At 46.5% G+C, this 23847-nt stretch overlaps 1 protein-coding gene across 3 annotated transcripts; it reads left to right on the top strand.

The window, feature by feature from the left end:
* The first annotated feature begins 477 nt into the window (after positions 1-477).
* Positions 478-14428, top strand: SLC25A38 (solute carrier family 25 member 38). 3 transcript variants are annotated; one of them, XM_024244323.3, is made up of 7 exons: positions 478-952; positions 6697-6818; positions 7640-7724; positions 8656-8835; positions 9068-9236; positions 11629-11795; positions 13629-14428. In XM_024244323.3, the coding sequence occupies exons 1-7, from the start codon at positions 884-886 to the stop codon at positions 13749-13751; spliced, it is 915 nt and encodes a 304-aa protein (XP_024100091.1). In that variant the 5' UTR covers positions 478-883; the 3' UTR covers positions 13752-14428. The 3 variants fall into 3 exon arrangements, with proteins under 3 accessions (XP_024100091.1, XP_009237466.2, XP_024100092.1); XM_009239191.4 differs by having other exon boundaries at positions 501-952; positions 13603-14428; XM_024244324.3 differs by lacking the exon at positions 11629-11795 and having other exon boundaries at positions 510-952; positions 13629-13717.
* Positions 14429-23847: the final 9419 nt, after the last annotated feature.

Genomic DNA, 23847 nt, shown 5'->3' with positions numbered 1-23847 from the left:
GATTACAGGCCTGCGCCACTGCCCCCGGCCTGAAGTTAATTTTAATATTTCACCTAACTCAATATATCCAAAATATCATTTCAACATATAAAAATTATTGAGATTTTACCTTAACAGTCTTAGATACCCAGCGTGTGGTTTATGCATACAGTACATATCAATTCCTACACTAAATTTTCAGCATTTAAAGGGAAATATGGTCCTGAAAAAAAAACAACAAAACAAAAAAAAAAACGCCTGTTTAAGGAGAAAGCATTGCACACTGCTTGTTTTAATATAATTAAAATTAATGTATCAATTAATAAATCAATAGCCCCCGTTGGCTAGTGGCTGCCTTACTGGGCAGACCAGGTGTGGATTGTAAATACGTTCAGACGTTCCACGCAAAAGCAAAGTTCCCTGCAGACGCCACATTAAGTTCTGGGTGCAAGGAAGCGCGGATCCTGCAGTTCTGGGCGTTTTCACCAGGTGGCACTCAGAACACCCTCACGTGACGAGCGTCCCACCCGGAAGCGAAATCTCCCCTTCCACAGAGTTCCTCCGGCGCTTCTTCTACCCCCGGATACACAGAACCTCATCTACGGTGCTGAAGCCTGCAGCAGGGCAGGATGGGCAGGAGAGCAGAGCCGCGGAGTCTGCGGCGCGGGTGAAGAGCGGCGCGTAATTCCCGCGGCGGGATTGTTCCGCGCCCGCAGCCCCTGGACTAGCAGGATCCGAACCCCGGCGGCTGCGTGCTTATAGGCGCAGACGTCAGAGAGCCCGCGGCTTAAAGCGCGTCGCCTGGCTAGCGCCATCCCCTAGCCTTCTTCAAGGCCTCCAGGGCTGGGCCCAAGCGCCCGTCGACAGCACCCTGGGCCCAGAGCACTCGCGGGCCTCATCTCCAATGATTCAGAACTCACGTCCGTCGCTGCTGCAACCCCAAGATGTCGGAGACACGGTGGAAACGCTTATGGTGAGGGCACTGAGGGGAAGGAAGGGCGGGGGTCCGAACCGCGGGCTTGGGCCGGAGAATTCGGGGCGTTGGTAAGGCTCGGCGACCCTTCTCCGCGCCCCAAGGTGCGCTCAGGGTTTGGGATGCGGCGAGAGAGGAGTTTGACTAAGGGAATTGAGAAGAGGGGGGAGTGAGGAGAGGCCAGGAGCTGCAGGCCAGCCCTGGGGGCAGGCGCTGTAGGGCCGATGTCCCGGTAAAGGGCGGAATTGCCGGGGCCTGGACTGGGCGCGTGCCGGGGAGTGTGCCCGCGCGGCCTCCACAAGGTGCGAGTAGGCTGCCAGGAGTGGCAGAGGTGGGAGGGCACCCGGGCAGATTTGGGACGGTCACAAGGCCTGATAATAGTGCTGAGGCTGAGAAGCCGTTGATGCCGCAGCGAGCTGGCCCAGTAGCGCTGTGCGCCCGCGGGCGGCGGTCTAATACCTGCGGGCCAGGCGTTGCGGCACCTTTCCAGCCTGTTGGGACTGCGCGTGGTCCCCCGGCGACACCATGCCTCCTCCGGCGTTCGATTGGTTGCCGTGGCCGGGCCGCCGGGCCGCTATTGGTGGAGGCGGAGGCGGGGCTGGCGGCGTGGTTGCCTGGTGGGTGGAGTCGGGGTGCAGCCCGTCCTTAGATGCTAAAGGCGTGAGGCCACGGCAGCAGCCTCAGCTCTCCCTCTGAGGTCTTGCGCCCGAGGTAGGGGCGGCTTTTTTTTTTTTTTTTAATCCTTAAAGGCGGAGACGGCGGCGGTGGCGACTTTGCGTTGACGTCTTTGAAAACCTGCTTACCTTTTTCAGGGCTCTCCAGCCCTCGCCTCCGGATGTGAATTGGACTTAGGATAGTTTTTTCAGGGTAGGAATTGCTTGTGGATCCAGTTTGCACTCTTATGTGCTACTTATTTCGTATGCGTATTATTGTTTATGCCCTCTTCTTTCTCCCCTTAAAAAGAAACTACTTTTTTATTTACCTTGAATATATTTTTGAGCTTTCTTTTCTTTTTTTTTTTTTTTTTGAGACAGAGTCTCGCCCTGTCGCCCACGCTGGAGTGCAGTGGCACGATCTCGGTTCAACTGCAACCTCTGACTCCCGGGTTCAAGTATTTTTCCTGTCTCAGTCTCCCAAGTTGCTGGGATTACAGGCGTGCGCCACCACGCCCGGCTAATTTTTGTATTTTTAGTAGAGAGGGGGTTTCACCATGTTGGCCAGGCTGGTCTTGAACTCCTGACCTCAAGTGATCCGCCTGCCTCGGCTTCCTAAAGTGCTAGGATTACAAGTGTGAGCCACCGCGCTTGGCCTTGAGCTACGTTTTAAAAGTTAAGTTCACTCGCAAAGGATGTGTGCCATTCACCATTGACAAAAATCTTAAGACCATTTAATATTACCTGTTGGGATGGTTTTTGTTGTTGTTGTTGTCTTGTTTTTGCCTATTAGAAGTTGATCTATACCGCTAGTATAAATAACATCTGCTCTGTGCTAATGGACTTGGAAAAGTACGAAGCTAAAAAAGTTATTGGCTCAATAACTTGAGCCAATAACATGTCTAATCACTGTGCTGTGAAATAAAAGACGTTAAGAAGATATTTCCTGCAATCAAGGGTGGGAAGGTGAAGGACAGCAGCAAATTTGTTTTAAAACAAATTCCACACAGCACCTGTGTGAGCACTGGGGAAGCAGCGCCTAAGATAACTGCCCAGAAACTAACTGCAGGTCATTCCTATAGCCTTGCTGGAGCAAGGGGCCTGGAGAGAGGTGGGGGAGATTAACCCATCCTGGGATGAGTCATGCAGGGCCCACCGAGCCCTATCCTATGGGACTGTGCTCAAAGGGAGAGCATAAGGTTTCCTGTTAGGTGGTAACATTCATTCCACTGTCACTGCTGAACACTGTGTGCACCAGGCTCCGAGGTCATTTCTTGAGATATCACCATGAACAAGACAGGCAGGAGTTGTGACCATTCTGTCTTTGACACGCAGTCTTAAGGGAGATGGGGACAGGTGCTGCTGCAGAAGCCTGAAGGAGAGGCACTGAACTTGGACGTGGGGGAGTTAGGGAGCAAGACAGGTGCTAGGGCATAACAACATGTCAGAGTTTTCAGAGGCAAAAGTAAGGTGGAGTCCTCCAGTATGGCTGCAGAGTGTGTTAGTGGGAGGGTGAGAACATAGGCCAAAATGGTAAGCAGGAGCCCTGTGATACATGAAAGGCCCTGCAACCAGCAGTTTGGACTTTATCCTGAGAGGAATATGAACCAATTAAAGGGTATTGGTTTGGTTGGGTTTTTAAAAATTATAATTCAATGAGTATTAATGACAAATTTGTGGGATACTCTGTAGCTCCTAATACATTTGTCATTACTTGTATTTTTATTCCATCTTTTTTTGTTGGTCTTGTTTTTAAGCTAGTAACTTCAAATTTCACAAAACATTATCTTTCATTGAAGGGTTTTATTCCTGAAAGCAGCGTGATCAAATTTGCAGTTTTAAAAGATGACTCAGGCGGGGCATGGTGGCTCACACCTGTAATGCTAACACTTTGGGAGGCAGAGGTGGGCAGATTGCTTGAGTCCAGGAGTTTGAGACCAGCCTGTGCAACATAGCGAAACCCCATCTCTACAAAAAAATTAGCTGGGCATGGTGACACACACCTGTGGTCCCAGCTACTCATGAGGCTGAGGTGGGAGGATCACCTGAGCCTGAGAGGTCATGGTTGGCAGTGAGCCGTGATTGTGCCACTATACTCCAGCCTAGGCATCATAGCAAGACCTTGTCTCAAAATAAATAAATAAATAATAAAACAGAAGATGACTCTGGCTGCAGGGTAAAGAGTGGATTAGAGGGGTCATATAGATGACAAATGGGTAAAAGAGTGGTGGCCGTCACCAAGGCAAGAGATAACACGGTTCTCAGCTGGAATGGATTGGTGGATTTGAGAGCTGTTTTGGAGGTAGAGTGAACAAGTGTGGAGAGGCCAAGTCCAAGGATGGTGCTCAGGTTTCTGGCTGGGTGGCTAGAGAAATGGCATGGTATTCACTGGGACAGGGCACCTTGGAGGAGGAGCTGGTTGGAAGTGTGGGAGAAAGGTAAGTTCAGGTGTGGAAACATCATCTGAGGTGGCCATCTGAGTAAGTGGCTGTGTGAGACTGAGCTCCAGCGGGAGGCTGAGAGTGTGGAGGGGAGGGTGGAAATGGAACCCCTGGAAGTGGTTGAAGAGCCATGGGACTATGGTTCATTTAAGGAGAGGCCAGAGACGTGGGAGGAAACCCAGGACAGTATTAATCTCTGAAGCCAAAGGAAGAGAGCATTTCAAGGAGGGAGTGATGGTGAATAGTGGATGCACTGAGTGGCCTAAGTATCCTGGATTTTCACTTTAGACTGGGTGGTATGGTGAATAGAGTATGAACTTTAAGTCCTGGCCAGTGGCTTCAACCCCTGTGATGTAGGACACATTTGTAACCTCTGTGAGCTCCAGTTTAATCTGTAAAACGGGTTTAAAATACCTAGCTCATAAGATGCTATGAGATTTTGAGGTGGTGTCTATAGATGCCTCGCCCAGTGCTACTCTCGGAGCAGAGTGGAGGGTGGGTTGGCATAGTTGAGGCTGGAGACTGCCACAGAGGTCATTAGGATGGATCAGTGGAGGCCAGACTGGGAAGATTGAGGGCTTGGTCAGTGGGACTTGGTCATGTAGCAGCAGGCATGGTGAGTTTTATGTGTCTCCGAGGTTTCCAACCTGGATTCCTGGAGTATCCCAGTGTGGATTGGAGAAGAGGCAAGTGCGTGGAGAACTGTTGACCAAGTTTCCATTTTGGACATGTTGAATTTGAGATGCCTGTGGGCCATTTGAGGGAAGACAAGGAGACATTAGCAGAGTCCGGGGAGAGGCCAGCCTGGGCTGGAGATGTGGGCATTACCAGCATGTGTGTGAAGCCTGGATATGGGTGAGGTTACTCTGAAAGGAGATAAGAGGAGCAGTCCTATGTGAAGGGCAGGCCAAGGAAGAGAAGGAGAGAGAAACCAGAAACTGTGAGGAGAGGCACTCAGCCATATGGCATGTACCAGAGAGGCCAAGTAAGATAAGGGCAGGGACAGGAACGGGGTCCTGGGGTGCAGCAGGTGCTTGGTGAGCCCTCAGAGGCTGTGTTAGTGGAGGAGATTTAGCTGGATAGCAAACTGGGGGGGCCTGTGGAGGGACTGGCACAGAGCAGGTGGAGATGGTGTAGCGTCAGGCTGGAAAGATGGATGCTTTGGAGCCTGTTGCCTGGCAGAAGAGGAGATGCCAGTGGGAGCGAGAGACCCAGTGTGTGAAGAAGGGGGCTCATTAATGCCACAAAGTCTTGGGGAGAGACTAGAAACACAGAGCTCATGAGAATATTGGTTGGCAGAAGAGCAGGACACCTCTTGGGGAGAGGGAGTTGATGTAGATACAGACTTGTTGAAATATGCACACCTTACTTGGTTTTACCTGTTGTCTTATCAGACCACCCTTTGGTACTTCAGAAGTTATTGGATTGTGGTTGTAAACTCCAGTTTTTAATGACCTTAGTTCCCCCCACCCGCTGCCTCCAACAGTCTTATGAGGAATTCCAGTTATAACTGGCTCCTTTGGTGGAATTTGAGATACACTCTCCTCTCTGTTAAGCAAATACTGCAGATTACAAATATTTCAGTTCCAGGTAAGTAGTTATGTGATGTGTAATGGAAACTTTATATATATTCATCTTAATGTTTTAGGGCCACAATGTGTCATCTATTTAAAAAATAATAGTGCCAATGCCACTTAATAAGGGAAGAGGTCTTTGGGGATGAATTTGCCAAGCATTTTTGGAGAAGATAGCTATTTATTTATTTATTTATTTATTTTAGGGAAGGGGAAGGAAGGGGAAGAAGGTCATTGTTTGGATTTTAAGTACCTTTTCACAGTCATTTGTGATACTCCTGGGTTCTAGGGGTCTGGAGAGAGGATGCTGTCCTGTAATGGTAGCACCAGTGCTGGAAGCTGCAGCTCCTGGAACATGCAGCTCCTGGAACTAAGGGAGGTATATTTAGTCTTTGAAGGAGTTCCACCCTTCCAGGTGGTGTCTGTAGATTAGCCAGTGTGTATGACGGTTCATGCGTTGAAGGAGAAGCAGCAAAGCCAGGAGAGGCTACTGGTCTGTAGGACTGTGTGATCTGCTTAGGGCCCAGTGAGATGGGAAGGGGAAAGTTTTAAATGAAGGAAATACTACGTTCTACAGGAAGTGGCACTTACATTTTACACAGTGGTTGAGTTTAAGGTTTCATTTGCTTTGGCTTTGTCCTATAAATACCTATAGGTCTTAGAGCGAAGGGAGCCTGCACATCATCAGTTCAAAGTGAAAGCACTACATTCAATTGACTTTGCTTTCGCAAAGATAGGGAGATGACCAGTAACTTTTTGAGTCAGAACATAGGGAAGAGTGGTCAGTGGCATGGAAATAGTTTTGCTCCCACTGAGCAATATGTCTATCAGCAATACGAAGACCAGAGATACCTCTTGCAGCATCCAATGTCCTCAATAACATTGCAGTATTTTTAATTTCCGGCTATACTTTTCCCTTCTCCGAGGTATGAAGAAAACATGAGGCACCACCAGGTAAGTGTCTAAGAGACTTCGCTGGTCTCTTATAAATTCTAAAGGAATTCGCTGGTCAGGTGTAGAGAAAGGTGAGGCTCACACAGGCAGAGCTACTGACACAATATTGTCTTATTCTGCAGTTACATCCAGTGATCAAGGCTTTCCTGTGTGGCTCCATCAGTGGGACCTGCTCTACCCTCCTTTTCCAACCTCTGGATCTCCTTAAAACACGCCTGCAAACCCTCCAGCCCTCAGATCATGGGTAGGCCCTGTCTTTCATTGGTGAACTGATTTCAGCAACTTCTCAGACACAGGAACATCTTTACTGTGTTAAGTCAACTTCCATTCTGTTGGATGTTCAGAGAGAAACACAGCCCGTACCCAACTTTCATATGTTTTCTGAATTGTTTTTATTTTTGAATTGTTTTTATATTTGACATTTCTTTTTAATTAAATGGGGTCCATTCCTGAGCAGCTTCCTGGAATCTGCCTCAGTGACATTTACACTTTATTGTGTTAGCTTGTGATGTTATAACTGTATTGCCTGGCATGAGAGTACCAGGGGATTTTCTGGAAATAACATCAGTATTATCTGTTTTTGTTTTTATTTGTTTTTTGAGGCAGATGCTCGCTCTGTTGCCCAGGTTGGAGTGCAGTGGTGCGATCTTGGCTCACTGCAACCTCTGCCTCCCAGGTTCAAGGGATTCTCCTGCCTCAGCCTCCCAAGTAGCTGGGATTGCAGGTGCTTGCCACCATACCCAGCTAATTTTTGTATTTTTGGTAGAGATGGGGTTTCGCCATGTTGGCCAGGCTGGTCTCAGACTTCTGGCCTCGAGTGATCTGCCCACCTCAGCCTTCCAAAGTGCTGAGATTACAGGCATGAGCCACTGCACCCAGCCTGTATTGTCTGTTTTGTGTGTGCCAACCTATGAACACATAGAGTATCTCCAAGGTACATTGTAGAGATTGTTAAGTGTCCTAAAAATGAGTCTATAAAAGGAAGTGTTTGAGTGGGGAATTGTTTTATGAGGAAGTGATCTAAGTGATTTTTTTCCTTCCTGTCTCCATTTTGTCTGCTTTCAGGTCTAGACGTGTTGGGATGTTGGCTGTACTCTTGAAGGTGGTTCGCACGGAGAGTCTTTTGGGCCTTTGGAAAGGGATGTCCCCTGTAAGCTGCCATCTGGGTCTAGGTTTCCTAGCATCCACTTCTTGGTAACCAGCCATTTCTCATCCACCTTACCAGCTCTTAAGGATATGTGAGAGTCAGAAGTGGTGGGAGTACCTATGTGGTCTTATCTCTCATACTATCACTAACTTCTGTTTGAAGGCTCAGGGATATGTTGCATCTGCACATTATGCTTAGATGTGATTTATTAGTGCAGCATAGTCTCTACAGCAGAGGTACCTAATGTTCCACCTGTCAGAATGCCCTTGCCCTTATCACTTCAGTAAAAGTGGGATGATACCTCCACACCAGCATTTCTTTGCTCAAAGGCTTTTTCTGGCCTTAGGGACTCATGCCAAGGAATTAGTGCCCAGCCCAAACCCAAATCAGAAATCCATACACTGATTTCTCTATTATCCCAGTAATGTACTTCAGAGTAATTTTGTGTTTTGTTTTCAAGAGTATAGGCCAGTTATATAACTCACTGTGGGTCTATTTGCAGTTTCTTTGTGATTAGATTTAGTTCTACATTTCTAGCAAGACCACAGAAGTGATGTTGATTTCCTAACCCACAGCAGTGTGTATTTCCAAACCCACAGAGTCCTCAACCACTGAAAGATGAGAGTTGGTGTTTAAAATCCCATGTCCCTCCCCACTCAGTTGGAGGGATAACTCTGAGGTGTGTTCTACACTGATTCCCAGAGTTCCCCAGTGGGATTAAGTTGCCCACAGCAGAAACTGGTTTTATAACATCCTTTATTGACTGCCTTCTCTCCTATCTCATGTCCCCCACTTCCCTATTGGTGTTCCTTCCACACCTTAAACAAAGTACTTGCATGCAAATCATCTTGGGGTCTTTTGGGAAAACCCAGCTAAAATAATACTTAAAAGTGTTTGGTCTTTGATTTTCTTTTCTCCCTGACCTTCTCTGCAGTCCATTGTGAGATGTGTCCCTGGCGTTGGAATCTACTTTGGCACTCTCTACTCTTTGAAGCAGTATTTCTTGCGAGGCCATCCCCCAACCGCCCTGGAGTCAATCATGCTGGGGGTGGGCTCTCGCTCTGTTGCAGGGGTCTGTATGTCACCTATCACTGTAATCAAGACGCGCTATGAGGTGAGTTCAACTGCTTTAGGGCCTCAGGATAGTTCAGCTTAGCCACTGGGCTCCTGGGGAGTGACCACCGACGTCAACTCCTGATTTGTAATCTAACATAGAGTCTGATGTGGTCAGCCAAGCCATATGTGAACTAGAGCCCATGGTAATGCCCCATAACCTGCAGTCTGCTTGTTCAGTGCTGAAATGCAGCACCTCCATGCAAGTCACTGGTTCTGTGCTCTCTTTGCAGAGTGGGAAATATGGCTATGAGAGTATCTACGCTGCCCTGAGGAGCATCTATCGCAGTGAGGGGCACCGGGGCCTCTTCAGTGGCCTGACAGCAACTCTCCTTCGAGATGCGCCCTTTTCAGGAATCTACCTGATGTTTTACAACCAGACCAAAAACATAGTGCCTCATGGTAGGGATAAAGCAAGATGTGGGGAAGAGCTATCCTTGAGATATCAGATCCTCACCATTTTCTCTGGGATACGAGACTATGTGTTTCTCTTAGCAGAGTGTTAGGAACTGAGCCATATCATGATTGTGTCAGGAACTGGGATGTAAAGGTGGATATGGGAAACTTGATACCTGCCCTTTGGAGTTTACATCCTATTAAGGCAAACAGTATTTACACCACTATAATTTGGGGGGTGAGGATAGGGTGGGTGGGAGGGAAATAAAGCATGCTTTGCAGAGTTTCTGCAACAATACTTCCCAAATTTGATCTTAAGATTGCTGGGTCCCATCCAAGGCCTCTTAGATGAGAAACCTTGGGGTACAACCTAGGAGTCTGTATTTTTCAAGACGCACTTGATGTGATTCTTGTTAAAGTCAGGGAAACAGTAGTAAGTTAGGAGTTTGAAGAAAAATAATATTTTCATCTCCCTTGCTGTGTTCCCAGTTAACATGGTTTTGAGCCCTCCATTTAGGTGGAGATGAAGGTGTCAAACTTCAGTCAGTTGGGGAGGCCCACCCCACCCCACCAGTTAGCTCAGGTTGGGCTAGACATGGACAAAATTGGTAGGCAGTAAACAACGACCCAAGCAGAACAAGGTATTGCTAGAAACACATCCATAGAATGAACCTGCATGTAATAAAGTGTCTATGGATAATTTGAGCAAGGAATTGCAACCAAGGTCCTTTAATTAGGAATGCCAGCATGCCCGCCGTCATGACCATGGTGACCAGCTACAGCTGGAGTGCCTTGGAAGATTCGCTGCTTCTACCCAGGCACCAGAAGGTGTAACCCTGCAGGTCACAGCCTTATTTTGTGACAGAAAATTAAGGCGATAAGGAAGCATAGATGGGCAATTTTTAACTTCTCAATCCATCTTTAAAAATTTCTGAGGCCCATCACTTCTCGGCCTTTTGGCTAAGATCAAGTGTAGAAATTTCTGAGGCCTGGTGCAATGGCTTATGCCTGTAATCTCAGCACTTTGGGAGGCCGAGGTGGGCAGATCTGTTGAGGCCAGGAGTTTGAGACCAGCCTGGCCAACGTGGTGAAACCTGGTCTTTACTAAAAATACAAAAATTAGCTGGGCATGGGTGGCACATGCCTATAATCCCAGCTGCTTGGGAGGCTGAGGCACGAGAATCACTTGAGCCTGGGAGGTGGAGGTTGCGGTGAGCTGAGATCACGCCACTGCACTCCAGCACTCCAGCCTGGGTGACAAAGCGAGACTCTGTCTCAAAAAAAAAAAAAAAAAAAAAAATCGATCTGGTATTTGGAAATAAACTTGCAAAAAAGCCACAAGAATAGTACAATGTACATATTTTTTTCCTGCCCTTTGAGGGTAAGTTGGAAACATGATGCCCTTTTAACTTTACCTCAGTGTCTATTTCCTACGAATAAGGACATCGTGTCATATAACCGTCTTATGAAATTCAGGAAGTTTAACCTAGAAAATTTTTTCTTTTTTTTGAGACAGTCTTGCCCTGTCACTCAGGCTGGAGTGCAGCAACGTGATCTTGGTTCACTGCAATCTCCTCCTCCCTGGTTCAAGTGATTGTTGTGCCTCAGCCTCCGGAGTAGCTGGGATTACAGGTGCATGCCACCATGCCTGGCTAATTTTGTATTTTTAGTAGAGACAGGGTTGCACCATGTTGCCCAGGCTGGTCTTGAACTCCCAGGCTCAAGTGATCCTCCCGCCTCGGCCTCCCAAAGTGTTGGGATTACAGGCATGTGGCCCAATTCTTTAACCTACAGTCTATATTCTGGTTTCTGTAATTGTCCCAATAATGTACTTCGTAGTAGTCCTGTGTTTTATTTTCAAGAGTATAGGCCAGTTATATACCTCATTGTGGGTTTATATGCAGTTTCTTCAATGATTAGATTTTTAGCAAGAGGACCACATAAGTGATGTTGTATCCTCACTGCTTTATATCGGGAGGGTCATGACATCAATTTGACCCATTATGAGTGATAGTAACACTTTATCACTTGGATAAGATACTGACAGGTATCTTCCCTGAAAACTCACCTATTTTTCCCATTGTAATGTCTAAGTGTCTTTGTGGGAAGATAACTTTGAATCTGTATAAACATCCTGTTTCTTTTTCCCACGTTTTAAAATCAGTCAATGATTCTTGCCTGAGTCAGTTATTATGATGGTGGTTTGAAAAAGGTGCTTTTCTAACTCTATCATTCCATCTACATAAATTTACTAGTTGCACCTTTAAGTTTTGAATTCGTAGCCTCATTTGAATCCAGACCTTTCTTGGTTTGGGGAAGAATTAGTGGGCAACTTGCACTGACCTTTATCTGATTAATGTAAGATCTATAACCACATGTTACCTGTGTTCTATTTCAGACCAGGTGGATGCAACCCTTATTCCTATTACAAATTTCAGCTGTGGCATATTTGCTGGTATTCTGGCCTCACTGGTAACTCAACCTGCGGATGTTATCAAAACTCATATGCAGCTTTACCCACTGAAGTTTCAATGGATTGGCCAAGCAGTGACACTTATTTTCAAAGTAAGACTACAAAATAAGTACTGGTTCTTGTGGTGTTTAAGGATCTCTTTCTAGAGCAGTAGTTCTTACCCTTCACTCACATTAAAATTGCCTAGAGAGGTTTTAAAAATGCCCATGCCCAGGTTAAAATCTAGGCCAACTATATCAGAATGTCTAGTCAGAATTTTTTTTTTAATGTTCCCCAGTGATTTTAATATGTTTTAAGGTTGAAAACCACAAAATTGATATTTCTTTGAGGGGCAGAGACACTTACATTAGGAAAACCTGTGATATTTGTTAAACATTGCAGATTGCTGAACTCTACCCCAGACTTACTGAATCAGGAAATCGGGGTGAAATTAGTACTCTAATTGAGGAACTAGGGTAAAGTACTGTTTAGTCAGAGGGAAAAAAAACCCACACAAACACATTGTTTTATTCTAGCAGTTTGCTCTAATATACAGGTGTCTAGTCTTTTGGCTTCCCTGGGCCACACTGGAAGAAGAATTGTCTTGGGCCACACATAAAATACACTAACCCTAATGATAGCTGATGAGCTAAAGAAAAAATGTCACCAAAAAAATCTCATAATGTTTTAAGAAAGTTTACAAATTTGTTTTGGGCTGCATTCAAAGCTGTCCTGGGCCACATGCAGCCTGCAGGCTGTGGGTTGAACATGCTTGCTCTAATATAAATGGACAAATGGTATTATTGAAGATAAAAAGTATAGTAGAAGCTGGGTGCAGTGGCTCATGCTGGTAATCCCAGCATTTTGGGAGGCTGAAGCAGGAGGATCCCTCGAGCCCAGGAGTTGAAGACCAGCATGGGCAATGTAAGGAGACTCTATTTAAATTAAAAAAAAAAAAAAAAAATTTCAACAGATGTATACTATCCATAAGCCACTGGGTTGGCTCTTTTAGAACATGTATTGTTATCACAAAGCAGATATTCTTGCTAAAGGTAAATGTGAATTTGTGTTCTTATCTCTATATCTAAAATCATAAAGTTTTAAAATAATATTTTATGTGAAATTGCAAATCAACCCAGATTATGAGGGAGGAGGAAGGGGCATTTTGTCTTTAATTCATGTGAAGAGAGGGCCACCAAGAGCATACAGTGAATTACAAAAAGATGAGACAAATGACAAGAAGGCACCTTTTGCTTCAGCCTGGATCCAGGATCCAGGGCTTGGCAAGCAGGTTTCTGCCTGGATTTCATCTGCTACTTGGGGCTTAGTGCTTCTGTACAGTATACAAACTGCACAAGTACACAGCAACCCTGCATAAAGACTTTCAGCTAAGAAATTCCCCTAGATAGAGCAGGCCTAAAAAGGTAAGCCCAGCAACTACAAAAAAAAAAAAAAAAGGCTTTTGGCAGGCGCAGTAGCTCACGCCTCTAATCCCAGCACTTTGGGAGGTTGAGGTGGGCAGATCACAAGGTCAGGAGTTTGAGACCAGCCTGGCTAATATGGTGAAAACCCCATCTCAACTAAAAATACGAAAATTAGCCGGGCGTGGTGGCGGGCGCCTGTAGTCCCACTGTAGTCCCAGCTACTCGGAAGGCTGAGGCAGGAGAATCGCTTGAACCCAGGAGGCAGAGGTTGCAGTGAGCCGAGATTGCACCACTGCACTACAGCCTGGGCGACAGAGCCAGACTCCGTCTCAAAAAAAAAAAAAGAAAACACTTTTAAGTTCTTTGGTTGTCTCCTTGGACCCATTATTCTTACTTTGGGCATAAAGTTTAGAAACTAAGTCTTAAACATGGGGTAACAGAGACCCTCACTGTGGTACCAAGTGGATAATTAATTGTATTGTTACTTTGCTTCCAGAGTTCTGACATTTATTTTCACCATAGGACTATGGACTACGTGGCTTCTTCCAAGGTGGCATCCCCCGAGCCCTCCGCAGAACTCTAATGGCAGCAATGGCGTGGACGGTGTATGAAGAGATGATGGCCAAGATGGGCCTGAAGTCCTGACCAAGAGAGGACTGGGAAAGGGTGAAATCTATTGCCCTGCTTGGTTTCTGCCAAGGGCTGCTGCTGCTTACTATTCTGCAGTGAGATGAAGTCCTACCTGGAAAACCAGGCAGAAATTGTATTGCCTTTGCCTTCGGTAATCCCTTTAAGGAGAAAATATATGGACCTGATTTGAGCCTTCAGAATCTCCAAAAGAGGAGTCCCCAATACATAGAGCACACTGGGGTGTTAGGAGAGAGCTCTGCATACTCTGAGAGGCTACTTGGAAAGGCATTTTCCCAGGAGAGCTCTGTCAGGTGGCTGCGCTTCAGCCCCACACCTACACCACAGGGTCTCCTTGGTTACGTTCTTGGACAAGGAATCGCAAAGCCAGAGAAGCTGTAAGCTGCCTGCCAGGCCTGAGGAGCTCCAACCAGGGAAGATTGGATGTGAGGAGAGGAGTCACTGTCACCAGGTCACAGACTGACTGAGGTGATGGTAGGATGAGGAGGAACAGATGCCCTTCTTTAATTGGTTCTCAGTTTAACTTCTCAGAGGCTCTGGAGAACAGGACAGTGGCTTTCTAGCCTCTGAATGTTCCAAATAAAATTTTTTGGTCTTGGCTCCTGTACTGTTTTACCTCTAAATTCTGGCATTTTTTTCTCCTGCAATTAAAGTGCTTTACTTTATTTACTGAACTTTATCATTGAAAGCTGTTTGGAAAACCTAAAAGGTGTTGTCACGCTTCTGTTTTCTTTACCTGTGCCTTATAAAAAAAAAAAGATGGACCGAACCCTTTTCTAAAATAAAGTAGTTCTAGGGTGGCTGGTTATTGACCTATGTAGGTCCCTAAAACCTAATTTCTGTTCAAAAAAGCAACTTTACTGAATGATGCAACCATCACTGTAAATCAGTTTAAGAACATTTTTATTTCCCAAACAGATCTCTCATGCCTTTTGTAATTAATCCTCATTTTCAGCCCCAGGCCACCACTGATAGGCTTTCTGTCCTCATAAATTTGCCTTTTCTGGATACTTCATATAAATGCAGTCTGTAGGCCAGGTGCGGTGGCTCAAGCCTGTAACCCCAGCACTTTGGGAGACCGAAGCGGGTGGATCACATGAGGTCAGGATTTCGAGAGCAGCCTGGCCAACATGGTGAAACCCCGTCTCTACTAAAAATACAAAAATTAGCTGGGCATGGTGGCATGTGCCTGTAATCCCAGCTACTTGGGAGGCTGAGGCACGAGAATCACTTGAACTGAGAAGGCAGAGGTTAAAGTGAGCTGAAATCATGCCACTGCACTCCAGCCTGGGTGACAGAGTGAGACCCTGCCTCAAAAAACAAAAAAACAAAGTGACTATACCATTTTCCATTCTCAGCCACAGTATATGAGAGTTCCAATTTCTCCACATCCTTGTCAACACTTGTTATTATCTCTTTTATGGCTATTCTTATTGTGCACTCAAATCTTTTCTTTAAAATTCAGGAAAGATGGCCAGGCACGGTGGCTCCTGCCTGTAATTCCAGCATTTGGGGAGGCTGAGGCAGGCGGATTACTTGAGGCCAGGAGTTCAAGATCAGCCTGGCCAAAACAGCGAAACCCCATCTCTACTAAAAATACAAAAATTAGCTGGGCATTGTGGGGCACACCTGTAATCCTACCTACTCAGGAGGCTGAGGCAGGAGAATCACCTGAACCCAGGAGATGCAGGTTGCAGATCATGCCACTGCCCTCCAGTCTGGATGACAGAATGAGACTCCATATCAGAAAAAAAAAAAATCAGGAAACAGCCATTACTTTATACAAGAAGCAGAAGTTGAGGGGATATTTAGTCTTGTGGTTAAGAACATGGCCTCTAATCCAGGCAGCCCAGGTTAAAAGCTGCTTGCTCTCCACTACATAGGCATGGCACTGAAATTATGCCTAGGAAATGGGGTTAGTTTGTTTTGGGGGTTTTTTAGGGGGCGGAGAACAAAGTGTCGCCTTGTTGCCCAGGCTGGAGTGCAATCGTGCAATCTCAGCTGACTGCAACCTCCACTCCTGGGTTCGAGCAATTCTCCCACCTCAGCCTTCCAAGTAGCTGGGACTATAGGCGTGCGCCACCATGCTGGGCTAGTTTTTTGTATTTTTAGTAGAGACAGGGTTTCACCATGCTGGCCAGGCTGGTCTTGAACTCCTGACCTCAAGTGATCCACCTGCCTCAGCCTCCCAGAGTGCTGGGATTATGGGTGTAAGCCAGCGCCCCCAGCCGTAAATAGGGTTAGTAATATTTCCTGCCTCTTCAGGTGGTGGTGAGGGTTAATGAATAAATGTTTCTGAAATGTGGTATTAGCTTCATAGGACAGCCACAACAAATTACCACAGTCCGAATGGTTTATAACTCAATCTGGAGGCCAGAAGTCTGAAATCAATGTGTCAGCAGCATTGCACCTCTGAAGGCTCTAGGGGAGTCATGCTTTGTCTGTTGCACCTTCTAGTGGTGGCTGGCATTCCTTGGCTTGTAAATACATCACTCTAATCTCTGCCTGTCTTCACATGCCTTTTCCCTTGTGTATCTGTTTCTATGTCCAAATTTCTCTCTTAAGGACACCAGGTATTGGCTTAGGGCTCATCCTAATCCAGTATGACCTCATTTTAATTTGATTACATCTGTTAGACCCTATTTCCAAATAGGGTCACATTCGCAGGTATTAGGAGTTAGAATGCCAATATATCTTTTGGGGGGACACAATTCAACCCATAACACAGATTAAGTTGATGTATAAGTTAAAATCAGTTTATACTTTAGGTTTTAGGTTAAAACACCATATTTAAAACAGTAATTTGTGTAGGGGTGTGGGAGAGGATGAAGTAGGGTCCTAAGCTTACAGTGGCACCCAAGCCTCCAATGCTGTGACCTGTGCGTTGTGAGGCCTCGTGCTGTAGGAAGCAGGGGAGAGGTCAGGATGGGAAAGGAGGGAAGGGAGGGACAGTTGGATGGAGTGGCTGCTTCTTAAGAACTTAGACTCTGGAGCAGGTGTTCCATGTCCCTTGCCTCCTCAGCCTCCTTTGACCCTCATCCTGAGTGCAGGGAACCTAATGCCAGTGAGGCCTCTTAGGGAGGAGGGGCAGAGATAAGGCCGAGAGAGTCGGGCTTCTTCCCAATGCGAATTTCCTGGCCTTACACTGGCAGATGAATTTCTGCCACCAGATTCCCCTCACATTTTCTTCATTTGTTTTTTAGGGGAGCAAATAAATATGATAATATCAGGAGAAATCATCTAGTTTTCTCTAAACATGAGGTAGAAAATCTGTCTTTGTGAATCTCGAGTCCTGTGGCAAGTAGCCTGTTTTTTCCTCTCTCACAGTCTCAGTATTAAAGCTTGAAAAGCAATTGGCTAGTGAGCGTTAGTGCTTTGGAAACATTGCCTACCTTTTTTTTTTTTTTGAGACGGAGTCTTGCTCTGTTGCCCAGGCTAGAGTGCAGTGGCATGATCTTGGCTCACTGCAACCTCCGCCTCCCGGGTTCAAGCGATTCTCCTGCCTCAGCCTCCCGAATAGCTGGGATTACAGGTACCTGCCACTGTGCCCGGCTAATTTTTGTATTTTTTAGTAGAAACGAGGTTTCACCATCTTGGCCAGGCTGGTCTCGAACTCCTGACCTCATGATCCATCCGCCTTGGCCTCGGAAAGTGCTGGGATTACAGGCGTGAGCCACCACACCAGCGTTTTTTTTTTTTTTTTTTTTTAAATGGTTCCTTCTTGGCTTCCTTAGATTTATTAAAGCACATTAGAGGTGGGGCTCTGTGGGAGGAAAATAGTCAGATGGTGACTAAAGATAAGGCTGTGTAGGGCTACAGCCAAAAGAAGACACAGAAGCAAAGGTTTCAAGCTGTATTACACTCGCTTTCTAAGAATACATGATTATGAAATCTTTCAAGCCATCACAATAGGAGAGCCAATGGTCTACTGGTCCTTCATTCATATCGCTCAGATGGAGCAATTGCCAAGATTTTGCCACACTTGCTTCTCTCCCCTAACTGTGTCCCCTGCCCCCGCCACTCCTTTTTCTTTTTTTTTTTTGAGATGGAGTCTCGCTCTGTCACCCAGGCTGGAGTGCAGTAGCGTGATCTCGGCTCACTGCAAGCTCCGCCTCCTGGGTTCACGCCATTCTCCTGCCTCAGCTTCCCGAGTAGCTGGGACTACAGGCGCCAGCCACCACGCCCGGCTAATTTTTTTGTATTTTTAGTAGAGATGGGGTTTCACTGTGTCAGCCAGGCTGGTCTCGATCTCCTGACCTCGTGATCCGCCTGCCTTGGCCTCCCAAAGTGCTGGGATTACAGGTGTGAGCCACTGCGCCTGGCCTCCTTTTTCTTTTATGAAGCTTTTAGAGACAGATCCCAGACATCACATAATTTCACCCTTGCATACTTCAATATGCATCTCTAAAAATTATGGACTTTTTTTTTAACATAAGTATGTCATTACCCCACCTGAAAAAATTTAACACATTTTTTGCATATCATCCATATTCACATTGCCCAGACTGTCTCAACAATGATTTTTTACAGTTGGTTTATTTCAATTAGAATTCAAACAAGGTCCATACAAGGCATTTGGTCTTTTATTTATTTTTTAGAAACAGGGTCTTGCTCGTCACCCAGGATGCAGCGCAGTGGTACAATCATGGTTCACTGCAACCTTGAACTTCTAGGCTCAAGCAATCCTCCCACCTCAGCCTCCCAAGTAGCCGGGACTACAGGTGCACGCCACCACACCCAGCCAGTTTTAAAAAAATTTTTTTGCAGAGACAAGATCTCGCAATGTTGCCCAGGCTGGTCTCAAACGCCTAGCCTCAAGTGATCCTCCTGCCTCAGCCTCCCAAAGGATTGGGATTACAAGTATGAGCCACCACACTTTGCTGGCAGTTGGTTTTGAAAATCTCTAGGCTGGGCGCAGTGGCTCATGCCTGTAGGCCCAGCCCTTTGGAATGCCAAGGCTGACAGATCGCTTGAGCCCAGTAGTTTGAGACCAGCCTAGGCAACATAGTCAAACTCTGTCTCTACAGAAAAATTAAAAAATTAGCCAAGCATGGTGAGGCACATCTGTAGTCCCAGCTACTCAGAAGGCTGAGGCAGGAGAATCACTTAAGCCCTGAAAGTCAAGGCTGCAGTGAGCCGTGATCAGGCCACTGCACTCCAGCCCAGGTGACAGAGCAAGGCCCTGTCACAAAAAAAAACCTCTTTATTCCAGGACACCACCATTTTCCCCACTTTTTTTGTTCTACATTGTCTTTGTAGGGACTGAGGGGACGGGGTAACAAGACAAAGTTAGAGGAACCTTGATTCTGAAGCAGTGTCTAAGGCCTCTCTAGGCATATCAAAGGGCTAGTCTTTGAGGTAACGCATTCTCAGCCCCAGTACCCTGTAAAATGTCCTATTTTCTGAATTTGTTTTCTGATGGTTTTAGCTCATTTCTGTTTCACACATGTTCTATAAACTGGATGTTACCTTGGAGGGCTTGATTACATTTAGGTCTATCCAATTTCTTAGGCAAAGGAAAGACCAGAGCTATAGATTCTAAGTGGTGGAAAGTCTGAAAAGGCATATAAGGGTTTCTCACTTAGCAAATGTATGAGTGCAAATGAAACGTTCTGTTCACTTCATTCAGTTGCTTCCTCCCAAGAGAAATGAGGAGAGGCTGAAATTTCTTTAACCAGCAGTTAGAAAGGATAAATAATTTTGAGGCAAACCAAGGTTAGAGTGAGTCAGTTCTGAGGGCCCAATCAAGACAGGGAACCCAGCAGTGACTCTGGGAGGTTGCAAAACTGAAACCTGCTCACCAAGGTTATGCCTTATGCCCCTTCCATATACTTCTGGCTGAGCAGTGTGCATTTATAACTTGTTGGTTTTTTTGTTTTTTTGAGACAGGGTCTCACTCTATTCCACAGGCTGGAGTACACTGGCACAATCTCAGCTCACTGCAGCCTCGACCTCCCAGGCTCAAGCAATCCTCCCACCTCAGCCTCCCAAGTAGCTGGGACTACAGGCATGCATTACCACACCCAGCTAATATTTTTGTATTTTTAGTAGAGACACGGTTTTGCCATGTTGCCCAGGCTAGTCTCGAACTCCGGGGCTCAAGGGATCCGCCCACCTCAGCCTCCCAAAGTGCTGGGATTACAGGTGTGTGCCATCACGCCTGGCCTTCTAATTTATTGTTGATATTAAATGTAACAACCAGGCTGGGCACAGTGGCTCATGCCTGTAATCCCAGCACTTTGGGAGGCTGAGGCGGGCAGATCACAAGGTCAGGAGTTCGAGACCAGCCTGACCAACGTGGCGAAAACCTACCTCTACTAAAAATACAAAAATTAGCCGGGCATGGTGGCACGCGCCTGTAATCCCAGTTACTTGGGAGGCCAAAGCAGGAGAATCGTTTGAACCTGGGAGGCGGAGGTTGCAGTGAGCTGAGATCGTGCCATTGCACACCAGAGGGAGACTCTGTCTCAAAAAATAAATAAATTTAACAACCAGCAGGGCACAGTGGCTCACACCTATAATCCCAGCACTTTGGGAGGCGAAGGCGAGTGAGATCACTGGAGGTCAGGAGTTCAAGACCAGCCTGGCCAACATGGCAAAGCCCTGTCTCTACTAAAATTACAAAAAATCAGCCAGATGTAGTGGTGTGCACCTGTAGTCCCAGCTATTCGGGTAGCTGAGGCAGAAGAACTGCTTGAATCTGGGAGGCAGAGGTTGCAGTGAGTCGCAATTGCACCACTGCACTCCAGCCTGGGAGACAGCAACTCTGTCTCCAAAAAAACAAAAAAAAAAAAGAAGGAAAAAAACATTTAACAATCCACTGTGTCTTAAATTTCAGCTTTTGTCACCACTCCCTCCAAAAAAAGCTGCCTCAATGCAACAGCCTCTAGGTAGAACTAGCTTCTAAGTTCTCCTTCTCTGCTCCTGGGAGCCATTAGCTTAGGTAGTCAAGAAATACCCTAGGCTGGGCGCAGTGGGCTAGCACTTCGGGAGGCTGAGGCGGGCTGATCACTTGAGGTAAGGAGTTCAAGACCAGCCTGGACAACAAAGCAAAACCCTGTCTCTACCAAAAATACAAAAACTGGCCAGATGTGGTGGGTGGGCCTGTAGTCCCAGCTACTTGGGAGGCTGAAGCTGGAGAATTGCTTGAGCCTGGGAGTGGAGGTTGCAGTGAGCCGAGATCACACCACTGCACTCCAGCCTGGGTGACAGAATGAGACTGTCTCAAAAAAAAAAAAAAAAAAAATTACTTAAAATAAAGAAGAAATACCCTAGAGTCTAGAATCGTGGTTTTTAAACTCAATATGGCCACACATTGGAATCATCTGGAAAATGTTGGGGCTCAGAAAATGATACCCCTGACTGAATAGGGCACTTTGGCATGCTGAATGCTTTGAATTAAAGAAAATTGAAAGGCTTCTGAAATAGCGTCAGAACCAAGGTTTCTTTCTGACCTTCCCCTAACTCCATCTCTCAATCCCCTCTTTTCCCAAAGCATCCAGAGGGGCTTTGTCTGAAGTTCCCTTATCTGAATAAGGTAGGTTCCTCCAGAATAAATACAATAGTCTTAAAACTTCCTCCCTAGGAATCTCATCAGGTAACCAGGAAATATTAACCACTGGGAAGAGAAAAGACTAAAAGTCATCACCATGCCCAGACAGACTCTTCATCTATTTTTCTGAGGACAGCTCTTGAGAGATTTTCCAGGAGACATTATTTGCCTAATAAGGCAACCTTTGGTCACAGTGAAGTTCCTCCCCTCACCCTTTGCTGCTGTTTCCCCCAGAGCTCACAGGATCTTTGTCTCAGGCAAATTTTCTGTCCTTTGAACTCATTCCTATCCTTCCAAAAATCACTTACTAGCCCTCTAAATTGTTTACCATCCCATCTCCCTTCCCTGTGAAGTAGATGCTATTTAAGCTTCAGCCATCTGGCCCTTCTTTGAGTCTTATATTTCATATGGCTCCTGTGCATAAGCACATTAATAAATGTGTATGTTTGGCCTGGCGCGGTGGCTTATGCCTGTAATCCCAGCACTTTGGGAGGCCGAGGTGGGCAGATAACCTGAGGTCAGGAGTTCAAGACCAGCCTGACCAACATGGAGAAACCCCATCTCTACTAAAAATACAAAATTAGCCAGGTGTGGTGGCGCATGCCTATAATCCCAGCTACTCGAGAGGCTGAAGCAGGAGAATCGCTTGAACCCGAGAGGCGGAGGTTTCGGTGAGCCGAGATTGAGCCACTGCACTCCAGCCTGGGCAACAAGAGCAAAACTCCGTCTCAAAAAAAAAAGTGTATGTTTCTTCTCCTGTTAATTTGTCTACTGTCAGTTCATTTTAGCAGTGAACACTCAGAGGGTGGAGGGGAAGCCCCTACAGGAACTTTAAAAGCTACTGACGCTTGGGTCTCACTCAAAGATTGATATATTCAGCCCAGGTATAAGATTTTAAAAGCTCCCCAGGTGATCCTAATGCCAAGACTGAGACCCCTGGAAGAACCCTGCAGAGCTGCACTCACTACTCAGCAATCCCAATCCACACTTGAAGGGTTAAGCAGGAGTACGTTTGGGCGCAGGGGGCAGGGCATTGTTTTGGGACTCAGGGGCCTCTGAGGAGGCTTGTGGCCTGAGTTTCTGCCAACAAACTTAAAGCCTCCTCTTTCCATAACAAAGCGTAGAAGTGGGAGGCATTTGCAGCAAGGGGCTGTGACTTCTCTGAATTTGCCCCTCAAGCCCCAGGTGCTTCAGCCTTGGTGGGTGATGAAGCAGAGCAGCCTGGGGGTGACCTGTTCTAGGGTCCAAGGGTTTCCAGGCTCCTCCGAAAATCATACTGGCTTCAGTGGAGCTGCAGAGCCACTTGCAGGAGAACCTGGATGTGCTGTCCTATGGAAGAGTGGCCATAAGGGTCTACGAGTTCATTTTAGGGTGGGCTCAGAAATCAGACTGGCTCAGCAGGCCCCAGAGAGGAACCTGCACTTTTTTTTTTTTTGACGGAGTCTTGCTCTGTCGTCCAGGCTGGAATGCAAGTGGCGCAATCTCCGCTCACCACAACCTCTGCCTCCTGGGTTCAAGCAATTCTCCCGCCTCAGCCTCCCCAGTAGCTGGGATTACAGGCATGCACCACCACGCCCGGCTAATTTTTGAATTTTTAGTAGATACCGGGTTTCGCCATGTTGGCCAGGCTGGTCTCTTGAACTCCTGGCCTCAAGAGATCCACCCGTGTCAGCCTCCCAAAGTGCTGGGATTACAGCCACCGCGCCCGTTCAATTAACTCCTATTTTTTTGTTTGTTTTTTGGAGACAGGATTTCGCTCTGTTGCCCAGGCAGGAGTGCAGCGGTGCAATCACATTCACTGCAGCCTTGACCTCTAGGCTCAAGCTATCCTCCCGCCTCAGCCTCCTGAGTAGTTGAGACTACAGGCACGCACCACCATGCTTGGTTAATTTTTGTATTTTTTGTGGAGATGGGGTCTCCCCATGTTTCCCAGGCTTGTCTTGAACTTCTGAGCTCAGACAATCCACCCACCTCGGCCTCCCAAAGTGCTGGGATTACAGGCACAAGCCACCGCGCCCGGCAAACTTATCTCCTACTGATGGATATTGCAAAATTTTTCTTATACCAAAAAAAAAAAAAAAAGATAGATATAATCCATACCATCTGTTCAATCTTGTCCTTTTTAACTTTTTCAGGGAAACTTCCCCCAGGTGATAGATGGATAGATACATGAGATAGATATAACGCATACGATCAGTTCAATCTTGTCCTTTTTAACTTTTTCAGAGAAACTTCCCCTAAGTGGACATTTAATTTGAATTACGTCCTGTTAAACTGTTCTCCAGGAAAATAAAATAAAATAAATCTCCAAGTTTTTGTTTACCTAAGTTTGTTGTGTCGAACAAACCTTCCTACTTTTCAGGTAACAAAACGGCAGCTTAGGCGAGAAAGCCGCTCATACTCGCAGGTACAAGGGCTGGGTAAGAACGCCCCGCCTCGCTGACTAGCTTCAGTTCCGCGCTCTGGACAGGAATTATGCACAGGGCGTCGCTGTGGCACTAGAAACCCCAAAGTCACAAGCGCCCCAGATCCGACCAGGAT

This window comes from Pongo abelii, chromosome 2 (genome assembly GCF_028885655.2).
Source record: "Pongo abelii isolate AG06213 chromosome 2, NHGRI_mPonAbe1-v2.0_pri, whole genome shotgun sequence".
In the NCBI taxonomy this organism is placed as follows: Eukaryota; Metazoa; Chordata; class Mammalia; order Primates; family Hominidae; genus Pongo; species Pongo abelii.
This window is presented reverse-complemented; position numbering and strand designations above follow the sequence as displayed.